Here is a 17,334-nt window from a genome sequence, read left to right as displayed (position 1 = left end):
AAGCTCTGGAGAAGCAGAGCAGATTTCTTCAATTTGTGTGACTCCTTCCTCACCACAGAAGGTGGCTGTGCAGCCTCCAGGGATGCTTTGGCTCCTCTGGGATAGGGAAGGCACCTTGGCAGCGCAGTGACCATCGTGACAATCCACCTCACTGCCAAGTTTTCCCCACCAGCCCTACAAAACCAACTGCAGCTGCAGAGATGTAATGCTCAGCATCCTCTGCCAGGCTGAGAAAACATCAGGCTATTCCTGTCTCAGCTCTCGCAAGCTTGGAAACGAAAAAACACAGGGAAAAACAGGCTTAAAAAGTCAGGTTTCCTTCCCCTCCAAAAAGCTCAGAGAGGGAATATTTTTAAATGATTCAGGATCTGAGGAGAGCTGCTGCCAGCCCATCCAGCCCTGCTCCTCCAAAGATGCGTGCTCCACTTATTTTGCCTCCCAGGATGCATGACTGAACCTGACTGACGCTCTTAGCTGAATTTTAATACCTTAATATTTCATGGGCAGCTGTTCTCAGCAGGCCGCTCTCCACACTCAATAATACATAGAGCCACTGGTTAAAAGACTTGGGGGAGGTCATCTGAGGCCCTGGCAGAGACACTCGGAGCAGGGAGCCCACTGGAGCTGCTGCAGGTGCTCAGCAACCTCGTTCCCGTGGGGTTAGAGCCACCACAAAATTTGGGATGTGACGGGGTCTGCAGCCCCTCTGTTCCTGCCCATGGAGTGGCCCCAAGGGGGAGAACATCAGGTCAGGAACATTCAGCTTCCATTAGCTGCCTGCTAAAGAGAAAGGAAAACCTGGAGCTGTTGTTGTGGGTTTTGGTCCCTCTTCACAAAGGGAATCTGGTCTGAATCCAGCTCTTCCCTGAGATATTTGCAGGAAGCTCTCAAAGATTCCTGCAGAGATGCTTCCCTGCTCATCCACTCTCACGAGAGGCTCTAGAGACCCTCTTCAAAAACACACTTTTGTACATTCCACTGAGGGCCTGGAGCCAGCTCTGGCAATACTCACACCCACAGAAAAGCCAGAGGAGCACCTTCACCAAGGGGTTGCAGGAGTTATCCTGGGAGGGTGCAGGACCTGGCCAAGTCTGCAGCGAGAATAACCCTCCCCAAAATTTCCATTCCCAGACCACTAGATGAACTGTGACTATAAAAACCCCCTTTCAGTAAAATAAGTGGAAAACACACACCAGTAAACAGTGTGACTTAAAACAACCAGACACTCTTGAGGTCAAGGATGTCGGAGAGGCTGTGAGGGGAACAGGGTATCTGTGTGTAGGGCCAAGGTACTGGCTGATAGTCAATAAAAAGTTGCACAAAGTTTAAAGATTCATGCATTTGGGCTACAGTCAGCATTAATAAACAGAATGGCAGCTAGAGTTGGTGTGGTGGGAATGGGAAAACACTGATCCCATCACCTTCCTACCCTAGAGTCCCTACAGCTTCTCCTGAAGCAACCTGGACAGACCTTGGACCAGAAAAGTTCTGACAGTTCCTATGTTTTGTGTTGATGTGAATACCTTGCACTTAGTTCTTACAACACTTTCCTGCCCAATTTCATGGGGATTTATTTGGGGGGACACATTTTCTACGGTAAAAAGTCAGAATGCTGCCATCAAGGTGGATCTTCTCTACAGAGACCCAAGGCCAAAAGGGTGCAGAGAGAGGAGCCACACTCTGCAGGGTTCTCTCCTCTTGAATTCCCTACAAAAGTGAATTTTGGGGAAACAAGAGGAACTTTTCAAACTACCAGGGACTTCAAAGTCCCCAGCTTACAAAGAGCTTCATGCCTAAAACACATCCTCACCGAGCTCTGCTCTTGATTTCTTGCCCTCCACAATCTTTGTACAGCAGCAGGGGCTTGAATTCACTCGATGGGGGAAGACCCTTTTTGCAGCAAACTGCTTTCCACCTCCCAGATCCTGCTCCTGCAGCCCCCCTGCTGCACAAGGAAATTTAAAATAAGCCCAGAGAATTTTATTTTCATCTTGGTGGGAGGGAGAAGGAGGGAGAAAAAGGGTGATATAGTTTTCTCCCCTTTCTGGTTTTAATTATGATCAAACATTTTAGCTGGATGAAATTTCATGGAGGCCCAAGCCCACTTGGTCTCTCAAGTCTCAGTGTGGGAGGAAGGCAGAGTGTTAAGTCTCTTGGTTTAAATCACCCAGCACCCATCCCTGAGCCCCTCACTCATGAGAGATGAAGCCAGGCCATTTTTCAGCTGATTGGCAGCTGGTGCAACGTTCTGGATCCCATCCAGCAACACGTGTCCCTTGGGGCTTTTTAAATCCTATTTAGAGATTGAACGGTCAGAGGCTGTTACTCAGAATCAGTTAAAGGCTTTCAAGCTGCCAGGACCTAAATCTGAGGGTAGTACCTGTCCCAGTGAGATGCAGCACTCCCATCCCACTCACCTGCTCGGAGCAAGATGACCTGGTCGTCCAGGGGCAGCTCGGAGAAGTGGGGGATCCTCTTGGCCCACTCCACCAGGGTGAAGAGCTGTTTGTCTGCTGCCTGGCATATGTTCGTCACTGGGTCATTGGGCTGCCAAGAAAAAGAGAATGGAAAGGCTTGGAGAAGGCAGAGCAAGGAGAGGAGAGGCTGGAGCAGCAGCTGAAGGGGCTTTCTGCCTCCCTGCCACCCCCTGAGGTGGATGTTATCAGTCACAGGGAGAGGAGGTGATTTGGCTTCTCCACCACATGGGTTTTAATAGTTTTTAGCAAGCTCCAAAGCAGGAATTGGGAGTGCTGAGAACCAATATCCATCACACTGACTGATGAATCAAAAGACCTCCAGCCCAGGGAAGGGCAGGCTCCCCATGCCAGCATCTCCCAGCTCGATAAACCAGCACCAGAGGGGGCATTACAGAAAAAAAGAGAAAACCCCTTTCCTTTGAAATATTATCCAGTAACAAAAACCATCTGCTCTCAAGGAGGACAGTCAGCCTAAACACACCAAATCCCTGTTTAAAGGAACTGCTAACAGCTCAAGTGGGCTTGTGATTAGGAACTGGAAGAGCCTGTCTAACCCTGACTGAGGCAGAGCTCACTGGTACAAGTGTGTGTGTAGGGTTTACCTCTCTGGACAGGGATGTATGAGCCATTCCACATCTCCCACTGTAATCCCTGCTGATATCTAGCAGCCTGGATTGTACAATTATTTTTCTTCCATGTCCTTAAAAGAGCAGTTTCCAAACCAGAAGGAGCAGTGTTTACTTCACCCCTGGACTGCAGGGGGAACGGGGTGTGAATTCAGAGGCAGAGCAGGCACGACCACCGGTGTAACCTCTCCCCCTGCAAGGCCATTCCTCACCACTTTGTGGCACAGCAAACCCCTCTCCCAGGCTGGACAAACAAGGGTCACGCTGCTCAGTCACCCTCCTGCCCCCCAGACCCTGGTCCAGTCCTCTCTGCTGTGCCCTGGCAGCAAACCCAAACTCATGTGCCTCATGGCCACCATCTCCCATTCTCCAGGGCTTAAAATAACCAGGATCTGGCAAGCTCAGGGCACCTGCCTTCGAGGTATTTTCAGCTGTTGCATGCAGAGATGGATGGGCAGGGGCTGGCACCGCCGTGGGGACGGGCCCCCTGCTCTGCCCCTCTCCAGCAGCTACCTGAGAAGTGCAAGGGCAGGGGAGTCTCACTCTCAGGGAGCTGAGGCTCTCCCCTGGGGAGGGAGACGTGAGCAGGGATGGGGCTTTTACCTGGCAGAGGGAGAAAAGATGGGATTTCCTCCGGACAACAGGAAAACGCTAAACTGGGTGTGAGGAGGAGCTTTGCAGGGTTGTTTCACTGGAAACACAGGGGATGTTGGCATTTAGGGGCGTTTTCAGGAAGGGTGAGAAGGAACACCTGTGGTGCAGCCTACAGGAATGTCTCCAACCTCAAGCCATCTCAGTTTGGTCAGCTGGAGCAGCCAGGTGGAGAAACCTGGCTCCCATGGGATGGGGATGGAGCCCTGTGTGCCCCAGGGGGGACATGACTTATGGGAGAGCCCATGCTCCAGCACAACCTGACCCAGCATGTGCCTGCACAGCCCCACAAAAGGGGTATTTTAGGCAAGGAAGATGTTTTTGCCAAAACTTTTATCAGGGGTGGCTTCTGGGCAGGTTGTCACCGTCTCCAGGACCCACAAGCTGGGCTGCAGGTGCCCCAGCCCAGGCTGTCACTGGGGCTCTGTGGGCAGCACAAGATGTACCCAACCTCTGGTGCTCTGTCCAAAAGCCTCAGCGAGGGGCCCAGCCTTTAATTACACCTCAGATGGCAATTCCTGGAACCACCACGGCTCTTCCTGGCAGAACTTAATCACGGTAGAGTGAGAGGAAGCTAAAAGTATCCTCCCTGCAGATCCAGAGGGCCCTGGCTGGGCACAGAGGGGCTGGAAACCCTTCCTGTGCATGGAAAGCAAATCCCCTCCTGCAATAAATAGCAAGGGCAGGGTGCTGGAGTGTGACAAAATGAAAGGGCACTTGATCCCCTTGGAAAACTGGAGCTTGGAGGCATCTTCCAGAAACTGGTGACTTGGAACCAGACATCAAAGGCCAATTAAGATAACACCTCTCAGTTACACGCTTTGCTTTTCAGTGGCCAGGAGCCCATCCAAGGTGGTGCTTCCACCACAGGAGCACAGATTCCCAGCAGCCAGGGACATGGGGCAGAGGAAAACCCATCCTCACTGTCCAGGGACAGGCACCTGCTCCAAGAGCAGCCAGGGGACCACGGCACAAGGTGACAGTCACAGGCATGAGAACATGTAGTGACAGGACAAGGGGGAATGGATTCAAACTGGAAGAGGGTAAGTTTAGATGAGATATTAGGAAAAAATTCTTTCCTGTGAGGGTGGTGAGGCACTGGCACAGGTTGCCCAGAGAGTGGATGACCCATTCCTGGAATTGTTCAAGGCCAGGTTGGACAGGCCTTGGAGCAACCTGGGCTAGTGGAAGGTGTCCCTGCCCGTGGCAGGAGTGATCTTGAACTTTCCAACCCAAACTACTCTATGATTCCATGTGGCAGAGGAGGGTGTTAACACCTACATCACCCTGCCACCTCCATCCCAGCCTGGCATGGCCAGGTGGAAATGTCTTTGCAGGTCACCAGAGGCATTTAGTGCAGATGGACTAAGGTGCAGAGGCACAAACCAAAGGACCCAACACACCAGGCTAACAGCAAACAGCTTGTGTTCTACCCCCTGTCTATCAGGGACTCCATTTGTCTGCCTTTGCATCACCTGGGCTCCCAGGGGAGGGCTGTGAGGGCGGTTCCTCCTCCATCTTCCCTTGCCTCATCCCGTGGCCTCGGCCCTGGGAGCTGCTGATCTCATACATCTGCTAAACCTGCTACAAATGTCACCTCATCGGCAGAAGCCGCCTGACAATAATAGGGCATTTCAACAAGCCTCCTGCTTCTATTTAGATGCAACACACATCCTTGTTCACAGTAATGCGTGTTGAATTATGCAGGAACCAGCTTTCAATTTGCTACAAGAGGCTGAGGAGACGCAGTGCCAGACGAAGCCATTTATTTCAGCTCGCTCTCTGGGGTTTGTTTTCAAGTCAGCACAACGCTGGCTCCGACTCCCCTGAAGTGTTTTTAATCCTGAGAGCAGCCAGAGCCTCTCTGAGCCCCTCACTAACCCCTGCCTCTTCCTCCAAAAACAAAAAAGTCCCTTGCAGCTTCATGGTGATGGGAACCCTCCTCTCAAATGCAGGTGAGCACCACACCCTGTATCTGATTCTGGAGAGTTTCACCAAGGAACTGGCTCTGTCCACATCAGGAAGCCTCGAATGTCCAAATCAGCCCTATCCATACCACACTCACTGAAAAGCCTCACCTAAGGGATCCAGCCATAAGGTGTCCTTGCAGGTAAAGGCCAAAAAGAACATCCCACAGGGCCAATTAAGACTTAGGAGCAGCCTGGCTCTGAAATCTCTTGTCCAGCCCCACCAAGCAGAATCACAGTCATAGAATGGTTTGGGTTGGAAGCGACCTTAAAGATCATCTCATTCCATCATGCCATGGGCAAGGATGAAGGTATTTCTGACTCAGCCCTCCAAGCCTCATATAAAGGAAGACGTGAAGTATTATTGTAGCAGAACATAAATACTGCAGAGTCCTTCCACTTGCTAGAAATAGCTGCATTTCATCATCTCAGCCTCACAGACACCCAGCAGAGAGCATTAAGAATTGCACCAGACCAGGATGCTCCAAGCCCTGTCCTATTTCCCTGTCATCTCTCTCCTGTTTACACAAGGTCCTGTTAGAGCCCAGATGCTCCAAGCAGGCCCAGTTATAATGCAAGTTTCTAAACATGAAAGCAAATCTCTAGGCAAATTTGTGCAGCTTTTCTCCTCTCAGAGCCAAGCAGCTGTGCAATTCTGCCTCTGAAAAGTCACACCCTCAGTTTACAGCTCTTATCTCTCTGCACTTCAGCCACGCAGGTCTGTTTATTGGCTCCATTGGACTCTGAGCTCTTCAGAGCATGGAGTGTCTTTCTGCCTTTTAGCACTGAGGGCTGTTAATTAAAATAAAATCTTCTCTGCGAGCCCTTCTAATTACGCCTCGCAGTATCTGTGCCTTCCCTGTGGCTGTGGGATAGAGCAGCACCAATGCTGGTGGCTGCTGGGTCTGCTTTCCACGTGCTTCCATCCGAGCTCACACACGGAGTGTACAGCAGAGGCAAGGAGCTGCATTTCTGAGCTCCTTCTTCTCCCACAGAACACCCCCCCTCTGCCCCAGGCTCAGGGCTGTGCCCATGGTCAGCCTGTCCTGATGCCCCACAGCCACCCCTCGTGCCCTGAGTGGGCAGGGGGAGGAGGTGCCTCACCGAGCTCGGCGTCAGGCCCATGTTTGCCTCGATGTAGGTCTCTGTCTTTGGCTCCACAGCGAGTTCAGCTTCCAGGATCTTTTCCACAGGCATGTCCTCGTTGGCGCTACTTGTCGACTCCACCTCGTTCTCGTTGCGGTCCTTCCCCCGCTGCCTCTCCTCCTGGACAGCTGGAAGGGGACAGAGGAGGGACAGTGTCACTCTGGGGTCTCCAGACTCCGTGGAGCTATGGGTGTTATTTAGCCATGAAATCCCAAAGCATCCTCAGACCTGCAGGATCACACAGACATCTGAGGTCTTGCTCTCCCACCACTGTGGTCGGTGGGTCTCAGGATTGGATTGTTCAAGGTTGGGGAAGACACTAAGGCAGCCCCAGCCTGGGAGAGCTGCTCCTCCTGTGCTCCCCCTGGGAGTGTGGCAAGGGAGGATCCTGCTTGGACCTGGCCTCTGCTGGGAAAATCCCATTTCTGCAGAGGGGGAGGCCCTGGAAAAAAAAAAAGGTTAAAGACAAAAAAAGCAAAGGAAGCAACATGGCGAGTCAAAACAGGAGTGGGAAAGGGATGGCTGAGGTCATACAATAAGGGAATACTAAAGAAAAGAGAAACTGGTCAGTTAAAAGCACAAATCCAGAGTTCAACCATCTTCTGGGGCTGTTATTCCCATGGAGGTCATGTCATGTACCTCTCTAGCTCCCAGTGATTCCAAAGGCTGAGCAGGGCTCCGTGGCAGGATGGTGCTCCCGTGGGACAGGAGCTCCATGCAAACCACCACCCTGCCTTTGGCTCGGGGCAACCTCTGAACAGACAGGAGAGACCTGTCCCAAATCCTGTGTGGCAGGAGGAACCTCGCCAGAAGCTTGTCACATGCTGATGAGTTATGTCTGAGCAGCACAGAGATGAAAAACACTTATTAGATGCTAATAACATTATTATTAATGACCTCCCTTTGAAACCAGCACACACTTTCCCTACACCTGGGAAGGAGCTTTATGCAGTTACAGTGGGAACTATCTCCTACTCCATCATCATGTCATATACCCTAAATCCCACACTCTTCCACACACTGTTGTTTCTCACAGTTTGTTTTAGCTCAGTCTACTTGAGAACAGCCCCAGCAACAGGAGATCCATCACTGGCCATGAGAGACAACTCCCTGAGCTTGCCCAGCTCTTTGCTGAGGACTGAATGACACACTCAGTAAGGTAAAAGCCCTGCTATTTATTGACAATTATCCCAACACTTTCCCTCTCTGCTGAATTTGAAGCTGGTTATGTGATGTTTAGGGAAAGCAGCAGGGGCACAGCATTATTTGGGGGAAATCAGAGCTGCCTGTAACACAAGGAGGCTTTTTAGGCAATCAGCGGATCCAGCTCTATGCCAAGTGCAAAAACAAAACCTACAATATAAAACTCATTCCTGACAAACCAGGAAATTAAGACACATGCTAAACGAGCCCTATATGGACGCTGATCCCATTAACCCAGCTCCTGGGGCTGATTCCCACTGCTCTCCCTCCCCTCCCCTCCCGCAGTGTTGCTGTTTGCTGCACGTCAACAGTGCTCACACTCCTTCCATGTGAAAGCTGTTATGCAAAAAGGCAAGGGGTTATTTTTTTCCAAACTGCTCTGAAGTTTATGGGCTGCAGAGGCTCCCCAGGCCCACATTACGTGTGCTGCTTGGGCTGCCAGAGCCAGGTAAGCTGCTGCTGTCAAGGGCTCAGATTTGTGTCGTGGCTTTTGTCCATCTGGCTCTTGTCTGGCACGGATTCTTCTTTTTCATGCCAACATAAAACCCTGCTTAAATTTCACCCCCCACCCCTACTCCTGCTTCTTCAATTGTCAAAAAGATAGAAATTTTTCCTTAATGTCAACCCTTCTTCAACAGCACAGATGCACCAAAACTCCTCTGGGTACGTTAGAAGAGATAAAACACCTACTAAATAACAGAAAAGCCTGAGAGAAAGGCAAACCCTCAACAAATGGGATCTTACAAAATGACTTAAATGCCAAAATTCTGATGCACAGTCGCAGCAGGTCTTAAGGATAAAGGTGCAAAGTTGGTTCCTTGCTCTGAGATCAACCACCTCCATCACTCGAGGTGTCAGCCCCAAAAACTCATCCTCGTGCTGGACAATGGGATTTGTGGGAAAGCATCACAGAGGTCTGGGGAGACAGTGGCTACTTAAAGCCTTAAATCTGCAAATCTCAACCTCACCAAAGCCAACAGCCACATTCTTAGCATGAAGAATCAGAGACACTTCAGGGGTTATAGGAGAGAGAATCTTACAGTCCATCACGACAGCTCTGGCCTGTGATTAGGCTGAATCCAGCTGATACAAACGACAGACAGAAGAGACAGATGGGAAGAGATTAAACACATAAGTAGTTATTCCTATTGATCTCTGCTTTGAGCTGTTACACCAGAAAATTGGTGCTGCAGCTCTCTGGGGAGCTGGTCAGGGGACAGCTGACTCATCCCAGCTCAGCCCCACGCAATCCTAACACTCGCCCCATCCCAGCTGCCTGAGGCAGCAGTGACACCCCGGGCAGAGCAGATGGTGTATTCCCACCCAGTATCCAAAGATAAACCCAGTTCTTGCCGAGGAGAACATTACCTGCTTTGCTACCCCCGTGTTTCCAAGCCCAGACAGCCTTCTCCAAAGGCAGGACCAGCCCGGCATCACTTTGCCATCACCCCCGTTCATCCCATCCCATCCCTGGCTCTCTGGGCTGCAGGAAAGCACTGGCTGTTTCCCAACACTGAGCTCAGAGACCCCGTCACCCACCTTCCCCCGGGGATGATGCCTCATGCACAGGTCTGCACCAAGGTGTGCACCTGCACTACGTGAAGCTCAGCCGCTCCTTAGGTGTTTGTGAACCCCACCTGGGAATGATGCAGGACACCTGCCCAGCCCTGGTTGATGGATGTAGCTCTCAGGGATGCCTGTGAGGCTGTTGACTCAGTTGGAGATGCTGTTTTCTCTCCCTACAGGCAGCTCCAGCAATGAAGTGGCAACAGCTTCATTCTTCGTGTGTGCAACAGGTTTGCTCCTACCACAGCTCTGTGGTTGGCCTTGGGGTACACATGAACTCCGCTCCAACAATCATCTTACTGTCACCTTGTTCTTCCAGGTGTGGCACTCCCAAAGTCCCCCTTCAGGATCCAGAGGTTGAATTCAAACCTTGTGTCTCCGTTTTCCTAATTTAAGATTCACCCTGAAGCATCCTACAGCTCAGTTGTCCTGAAAGGTGAAAGGATTTGCAGCTGGCGTTCAAGACTCCGGGATTCTGTGGGTTCCAAGACTTGGAATTCCCTGCAGGTGCAGCCATCCTTGCTTCAGAAGCTCAGAGAGCTTCACCATCCAAGGTGAAAGGAGCAGGGAGAAGTGTCTAAGAGCTGCCAGTCACTCACACACCTTCTTAGCAGAGTCCTCCATGTCTCCCATCTCCACAGGCACAAGATGCCTGAATTTCCTGCAATCCAGCATTTCCCTGGAGCTACTGAGGACCTGACAAGCTGTTGCTCCTTCTCAGCAGAGATGCTGAGGGACACATCACCATCTCAGAAAAAGAACAACGACTTTGTTTCTTGAGATGTAGGGAAAAAATAGCACACGGGGCAGGGGAAGGAAAGAAGGGCAAGTATTTTTTTAAATCATGAAATATGAGATGTTTGTATGAAGGAAAATCTCCAGCAGTGAGGAGACTGCTCACCATAATGATCTAGGATCTCGTCTCTGGAGTCCACTCCCCCCTGGGATTAGTCAAATAAACCACACTTGGAGATGACAAAAATATATTTTTGAAATGGACTTGGTGTGGGAACTGGGTTTCTTTGTGGGTTTGTTCTTTATTTATAGTTTTAAAAAGAGAAATACAAATGTGGCAGCTGCATGGCAGCTCGTCTGGTAATATTGAAATGGGAACACCTCGTTCTTCTTGGCTTCCCAGAAGTCCTGTGCCTGGGGATGGATGGTGCTCCATCCCTGTAACACAGTAAAATTTAGAAACCAGGATCATTATACCATTTGGTTCTTGTTGCTTCTGCTGGATTTCCCTGTGCCCCCCTCTGCACTGTGCTCTCCTGCTTTGCTGGGTGGGTAAAGAGACATCCAGCTGCTGTCCAAGAGAACCTTGGGAAGAGGATTAAACTACAGAGTGCCTGTGATTACAAGGCACTTGACAGCATGACCTCTAAAGACCTTTCCAAACCTCAGCTGGGCCCTCCTGCTCTTGCTGCAGTGAGATGGTGATAACGAGGTGAAGGGCTGGCAACACATCCCACTGCTGAGAGCAGGAGGAGGGAAGAGCTGGCAAGGGCTCTGCAAGACCAGTGTGATCATCCTGACTCCCACCACACTCAATTCCTGGCTCAGCAGACAGGTTTGTCTGGACAAACCACAGGGTTTGGCTCAGATGGATGCAGGGAAGCCACGGAGAGGAGCAGGTGTCCCTGTCCTTTCATCTCCCTCTCAGGCTGTGGGTGTTAGACCCACTCTTAGGACTGTGCTGTTCCCAACAACGCTGATTTTTCTGGTCATGAGGGTGGCTCAGCATTTCATCAACAGTGTGGGCCTACCCAAAAATGGGATGTGAGCCAGGCATTTTGCTCGCTGCATCCCAAAAAACCACTCTCCTGCAAGGCAAAGCAGCCCCAAGCCGTGGCTCCCCCAGCCATGCCATGTTTCCAGAGCCGAGCTTCCCTGTGCTCTCCTCCGTGTTCACGGCTGTGCCAACGCTTTTGTTTTTCTTCAAGGAGACTCGTATGGCTGAGAGCTTTTCCAGTCTGATTTTCTAAGCATAAGGGAAGCATTTGAACCTTGCAATCCACTTGAGGAGAAAAAAAAGATGTTGTAGTCAGGGAGCTCGGAGAGGCGGCCCCACCTCCTCCAGCTATGTCTGAGCCGAGCCAAGGACAGAAGCCTGTGTTTTCCATGGCACCTGATGAAGAGGCTCCCGTGTTATTCTGCTTGATTTGGTCTTCACTTGCCTCAGGGCAGTCGCTGTCATTTTTCATCTCGAGCTTCTCCAGCCCATCTGCACTTCCCCAGGCCAGACACGGAACCCCGTGTGTCCAAACCGCTTCTTGGTGACCTCCCTCTCTTCAGGATCCAAAGTGTCTCATCCCGTGGGTTGCAGAAGAGCCTCAGCTACAGGGTCAAAGGGCTGATGTGCCAAAATGCCAGACCCATCCTCTGCTGGTGTCCACATCACACTGGCCACCTTGTCTTTGCTCGTGGGGCAGCATTTTATGGCTAAAAAAGCAAGTTTGAGTCCATTGCAAAGTGACAACCCCCCCAGTTCAGGTGCCCAAACTGCACTTCTGTACCAAAGGAATGCTTACAAAGGGAGGAAGAGGCCCAAGGGAGGCAGGATTTTCCACAGGGCAGAGGTGTTTCTGAGAGCCCCCACGGGCAGGAGCATCACAGGTTTGTGTATTTGCTGGGACAGATGTGGAGGCTACAGCAGCTCTGATGACCACCCACGTGAGTGCTTTCTGGGATGAAAATCCATCCTTCCAGGAGCACCAGGGTGGATGACTGGGGAAAGGTAATTCACTCCCACCAAAAACTGACTGAATGGGGTTTTCTCTGGGTGACACACCCAGTGTCTGGAGTTCCTGGGGACAGGGAGCCTGTCAGCACATGGGAAAGGCATCAATGCTCAGCCCAAAGAGCCTCCAAGCCCCAAACCTGCTCAGTCTTCTCCCACCCTGCAGGTGGGTGGCTCGTTATTTATGAGGAGCTGGGTGGGGGGTTATTGGGGATTTCCATTTCACTCACAGTGGAATTTATTGGCCCCTGCTGCCTTTTATGAAGCCACAACTTCACTGTGGATCATCAGCACCTTGAAGTGCTTATGCCTGAGGTACCTGTTTGTATCGAAAATGCCACGACAGCTGAGGAAACTAATTCAGACAGCGTTTCTTCTGTTTTGCTTTCGTGTGTCACCTTTTTTTTTCTTCAGAGGTGCAGCTTTCTGCTACTGTAAACAACCTCAAAAGCTGAGACACGTGAAATAAATGGTGGGGTTTTTTTTTCTCCAGCATTTTCAATTGATTACTGGAATTTTTTAAGGAACGGAAAATACCACTGTGGTAATTAAAAAATACAACTTCAGAGTGTTAAAAAGTGGATTGAAACCTTTGCATGCAGTTAGTTCACATGAGGAACAACTCTGGAAAGCAACAGCAAAAATCCCTAGCTCACTTCACTCTCCAAAGCCAGGTACTGAAGTATAAACAAACAGCAACATTGGCAAAGGAGAGAAAACCATAAACCAAACCTTTTTTCTCAACCCAAGAGCATCCTTAAAAACAAAAAACCAAACCCAGCATCATTTAACCAGCTGGTTTAAACAGCAGCACTTTAAAAGGATATAAGAAACAAACTCATTAAGCTGGAAGACATTTTCCATTCCAAAATTACTACTAAAAATAACTGTGCTCTTGAACTCTGCCCCTCCACTAGGCTATGGCCACTTGCCTGCTTTTACATTCACTTGGGCAGTGGGTTGGAAATCTGAATTCCTGCTCTTTCTCCCCAGACCCTTTTTGCTCCTGTTGGTCCCAAGAGATGCTCCAAGAGCCGGGATGGCTCCAGCTCCAGGGGATGCAGAGGGAATGCACAGCTCAGTGAGAGATTGTTGTTAGGGCAGCAGCTGAGCTCCAAATTAGAACAGGGGGAATCTTCAGTCCCTCTGGACTAAGTGATGTATCTAAGCAGCCCCCTGGAGACATGGGAAGGTCTCCAGGCTGTGGACTAGAGACGCTGCAAGTCCAACCCCTCCCAGGTTAAACCCCTCAGCTCGATGGCAGTGCAAGAGAGAGGGGGAAAACCAACCCACAAACACAGGAAAAGGGGAAGAATTAACTCAGGCTGTGAAGTTTAATGAAGCCTTGAAGCCAGAGATTTGAAGCCAGAGATCAGGTGTGCAGCTTGGACAGATGTCCTGGGTGCTCAGGGCATGGCTCTGGGTCACATCCTGGCAGCTGGTGGAGACAAGCTGTACCTGGGCCACACCATTAGGGTACCTGCCACTGATTTAGGAACGATCCTGGGGGTCAGCTGTGCAGCCTGAGCTGCAGGTGCTGGAGGAGAACAGCTCTGTGGTCTCCACACGGGCTACGAGACGTGGAGATGGTGGAGATGCATCAACGCCCACTTTACCCAGTTGGCATCAAACCCAGCCCTCCGCCCGGCACGGGGGAGCCCCGCTGGCAGCCCAGCAGGTCCCGCGGAGCCGGGCTGGCTCGCACGGGGAGCCGCTCACGTCCGGGGGCAGCGCCGGGGGAAGCAGAGGCGGCAGCCGGAGCGGCGGGGCCGGGGCTGTGCCGGTTCCCAACGCTGCGCTGCCTGTGAGCCGTCCAAGGGCGGCCGGCGGGAGCATGAGAAAGGGCTCCTCGCTGGTATTTCCTGCTCGCCGGGCGAGCCGGCGGCGCTGCCAGCAGCGGAGGGGCCGGGACCTCCTCACACGAGACAGCGACGCGTTTGTAGCCTCTGATGACCCCCTTCACCTCTGATGTTAACCCAGCTAACGGCGCTGCACACAAGACTCCTTCATCCCAAGACCCCCTCATCCCAAGACCCCCGGTGTTTACTCCCTCCTCTGCCTCCCTAACTCCAAGGCAGTTTCCACTTTTTCCCCCTCTGAAATCCAAGGCTGCTGATCCACAGACACCTTAGACCCTAATGAGTAACAGATCAAGCAGGGAGAGTTCTGCTTCTGGATACAAACAGCCACCCCCACAATAATAATAATAATAATCCCTGCATTAGTCAAGATCCCTGATGGTAATCTTAATTTTGTTGACTATCCGGTATTTAGTGGGAGACAGAGTATAAAAACCAAAGCCTCACACAGCTGGCAGTAATTCATAAGGGAAAAATGTTCCCAGTTGCTTATTTATCATAGCTGCAATATCTCAGAGCCGTGAGGCTCATTCACCATGAACTATCCTGCATGTTTTTAACAGGGAACAGCAAGAAGAGATGCACACAACAGGAAGAATCTTCTGCTTCTGGAGACTTTCACCCCTTTAAGCCAAGGTTTGTAGCCCTGAAGCCATCCCTGTCCTCCCAGCAGTACCCCACAGCCACCTCCTGCCTCTCACCTCCCTGGTGCTGCTGCTTCTACCCTGGTCAAGAACAAGGTTCATGCTCTTGGCATGTTCATCTAGAGACCCCCCAGCTCCCAGGATCAAACCCTTCCAGACCTTCATCAGCTGCCCAAGAGGTCCTGTTGATTTTATTTCTCCAATCCAACTTCTCAGCTGAGTAAAAGCTCCTTTCCTTTTGCTCTCTGTCACAGGATTTTGGGTATGACTGTGACCCTCATCCCTCTTCTTCCCAGGATCACCCCACCACCCCTCTTCTACCACAGCTCTGCCTCTCACCACAGCTCCAGTACCCACTTTAGAGGGTTTTACTGTACTTCCACGACATCCAAGTACCTTTGGGCTACAAGAGAGATACTTCCCAGCAGGAATCTGCTATGCCTTTACGCAGCTACAAATTAGGTCTCCAGAGCAAGATATTTTACAGGGAAATGAGGCCCATTATCCTGGCTCTGTTACTTAAAAGATAAAACAGTTTATGCTAGAGGATAGAAAGCCAGATATGTTGTATTTAGGCAAAACAAATTAGCAATGCAGGATTTAGCCCAAAACTCTTCCCCAAAATACAGGTGGGATGCAACAGGACTGGTGTAAGGACAAGGACAACATTCCTGGCTGGCAAAGTGGCTGGGCAGCAGCAGTGAGCTGGGATGGCTGCAATGGGAAGAGATTTATTTTTTTTTTGACAAATCATGTGGATATCACACATGAAACTCAAGAGTTTCACTTAAAAACTCAAAACTCAAAAGAGTTTCGCTCAAAACCAAAGCTCAGCGAGATCCAACTTCTGACTTTCAGTTCCAGGACAACACTTGGACATCTCCACGAGGCACTGAATTTTTAGGTTTATAACAAGACAGAGCTTTATTTGGAGACCAGGGGAGTTACTCCAGCTTTCCCTACATGGGGATTATGCCCCAAACACCTACTGTCTGCCAAATCACCAGCTTCCTGCCCTTCTCCAATGCTGTCCCCACCAGATCAGCCACCACCGCCTGAGTGCACTTCTGGAGTTACCAAGATCCCATCTGTCACCCTTTTAAATAACTGTCTGATCGTTATGAATTCATTTGCTATTCATTGTGATAATGTTAATCAAGATGAATTAATAGAGTCCTCCTACTGTACGCGCTCCCTGGGGAATTCCACCACCATTTAGAAGTTAATTAATGGACCCGTAATTTGAGTGGTACTGCCCATGCAATCACCGCTAACGGCAGGCACAGCGCAGGTACCTGCTCACAGGATGTCACTGCAGGCTGCAGTTACAGCACTCCTGCTGGTTTTCCCAACCCTACAGACCCTGGCTGATGTTCTGGGGGCTGAAGGAAGGTTCTGGAGGCAACATCAGGGGAATGGGATGCTCCACGTTTCTCCCCTGAGAAGCGAGTGCTGCTGCTGAACACACAGGAGACTTCTTGGCTTCTTTTTAGTCACCTGAGTCTCCCACGGCTCAGGTTTTGGATTAGATTTTCCTTGTCCTGCTGCACATCTCCCAAGGGATCCAGTGCTCTCCACGTCTCTGCCCCTCTGCACAGCATCCAGGGCAATGCCAGCCCCCACACATGCCTGCACTGTCCCACTCGTCCTCACAGGCACACTCTGAATGCCTCAGCCTCTCAATTTAAGATCAGAGGTCTGGTGGGGCAGGAAGATTCGTTCTGAGCACTGAAGGGTTAAGCTCAGCAGGACCAAGGAGGTCCCCTGGGTGCCCCAGCAATCCCCCCACACCTCCAGCACAGACAGCTTTGACATTTGATGACTCTGCACGTCGTGGGTCCTTGGGTAACCCCATAAATCGAGGGTGGCAGGGTCTGCCCAACACTCAGTGCAGCTCCAGCACTGCCCCATTTAATCAATGCTCCAGACAGGACTAAGTGCTCTTCAAAGGGACTCAGGCTGGAGCTCTGCTGGCCACAGGGATGGTTTTATCAGCCTGTCAGGGAGGCAAGTGTGGCTCTGAAGATGTAAGGGGAGAAGGCAGCAGAGAACTGGGGTCATTTTCACGTCATGTCTGGTAAAAGCCTGTTCTGCCAGCAGATTAGAACAGACGGAGTCAGCATTTAAAAAGAGCACTTAAAAGAGGCACTGCCAGGGAGGTTTAGATCCTAAATTTAAGTTCCGGTGAGGGGAGAGCTATATTTGATGAGATTGAATTTCTTTCTTCTTCCCCATGAGAAAAAAATCAGATACTGGACTGGGAGGTGAAACCCTGGCACAGGCTGCCCAGAGAAGCTGTGGCTGCCCCATCCCTGGAAGTGTCCAAGACCAGGTTGGACGGGGCTTGGAGCAACCTGGGCTGGTGGAAGGTGTCCCTGCCCATGGCCCACCCATCACCAGGCACCACTCTGGGACTCAGCGCCGCTCTGGAGCCCACGGGAGGAGGCCCTGGCTG

General features: G+C 51.0%; 1 protein-coding gene across 3 annotated transcripts in view; it reads right to left on the bottom strand.

The window, feature by feature from the left end:
- RXRA (retinoid X receptor alpha) overlaps positions 1–17,334 on the bottom strand; it is a 106,094-nt gene that overhangs the window by 13,445 nt on the left and 75,315 nt on the right. For all 3 annotated transcript variants that reach the window (XM_027687500.1, XM_027687498.1, XM_027687499.1), the window contains 2 exons: positions 6,826–6,995; positions 2,418–2,547 (listed from right to left, as the gene is read on the bottom strand). In XM_027687500.1, coding sequence (XP_027543301.1) covers positions 2,418–2,547; positions 6,826–6,995 — 300 coding nt within the window. The remainder of the gene's footprint in view (positions 1–2,417; positions 2,548–6,825; positions 6,996–17,334) is intronic.

This window comes from Neopelma chrysocephalum, unplaced genomic scaffold (genome assembly GCF_003984885.1).
Source record: "Neopelma chrysocephalum unplaced genomic scaffold, ASM398488v2 Primary Assembly neopelma1_74, whole genome shotgun sequence".
Taxonomy (NCBI): domain Eukaryota; kingdom Metazoa; phylum Chordata; class Aves; order Passeriformes; family Pipridae; genus Neopelma; species Neopelma chrysocephalum.
The sequence above is the reverse complement of the archived record's forward strand: the minus strand, read 5'-3'. Positions and strand labels throughout refer to the sequence as shown.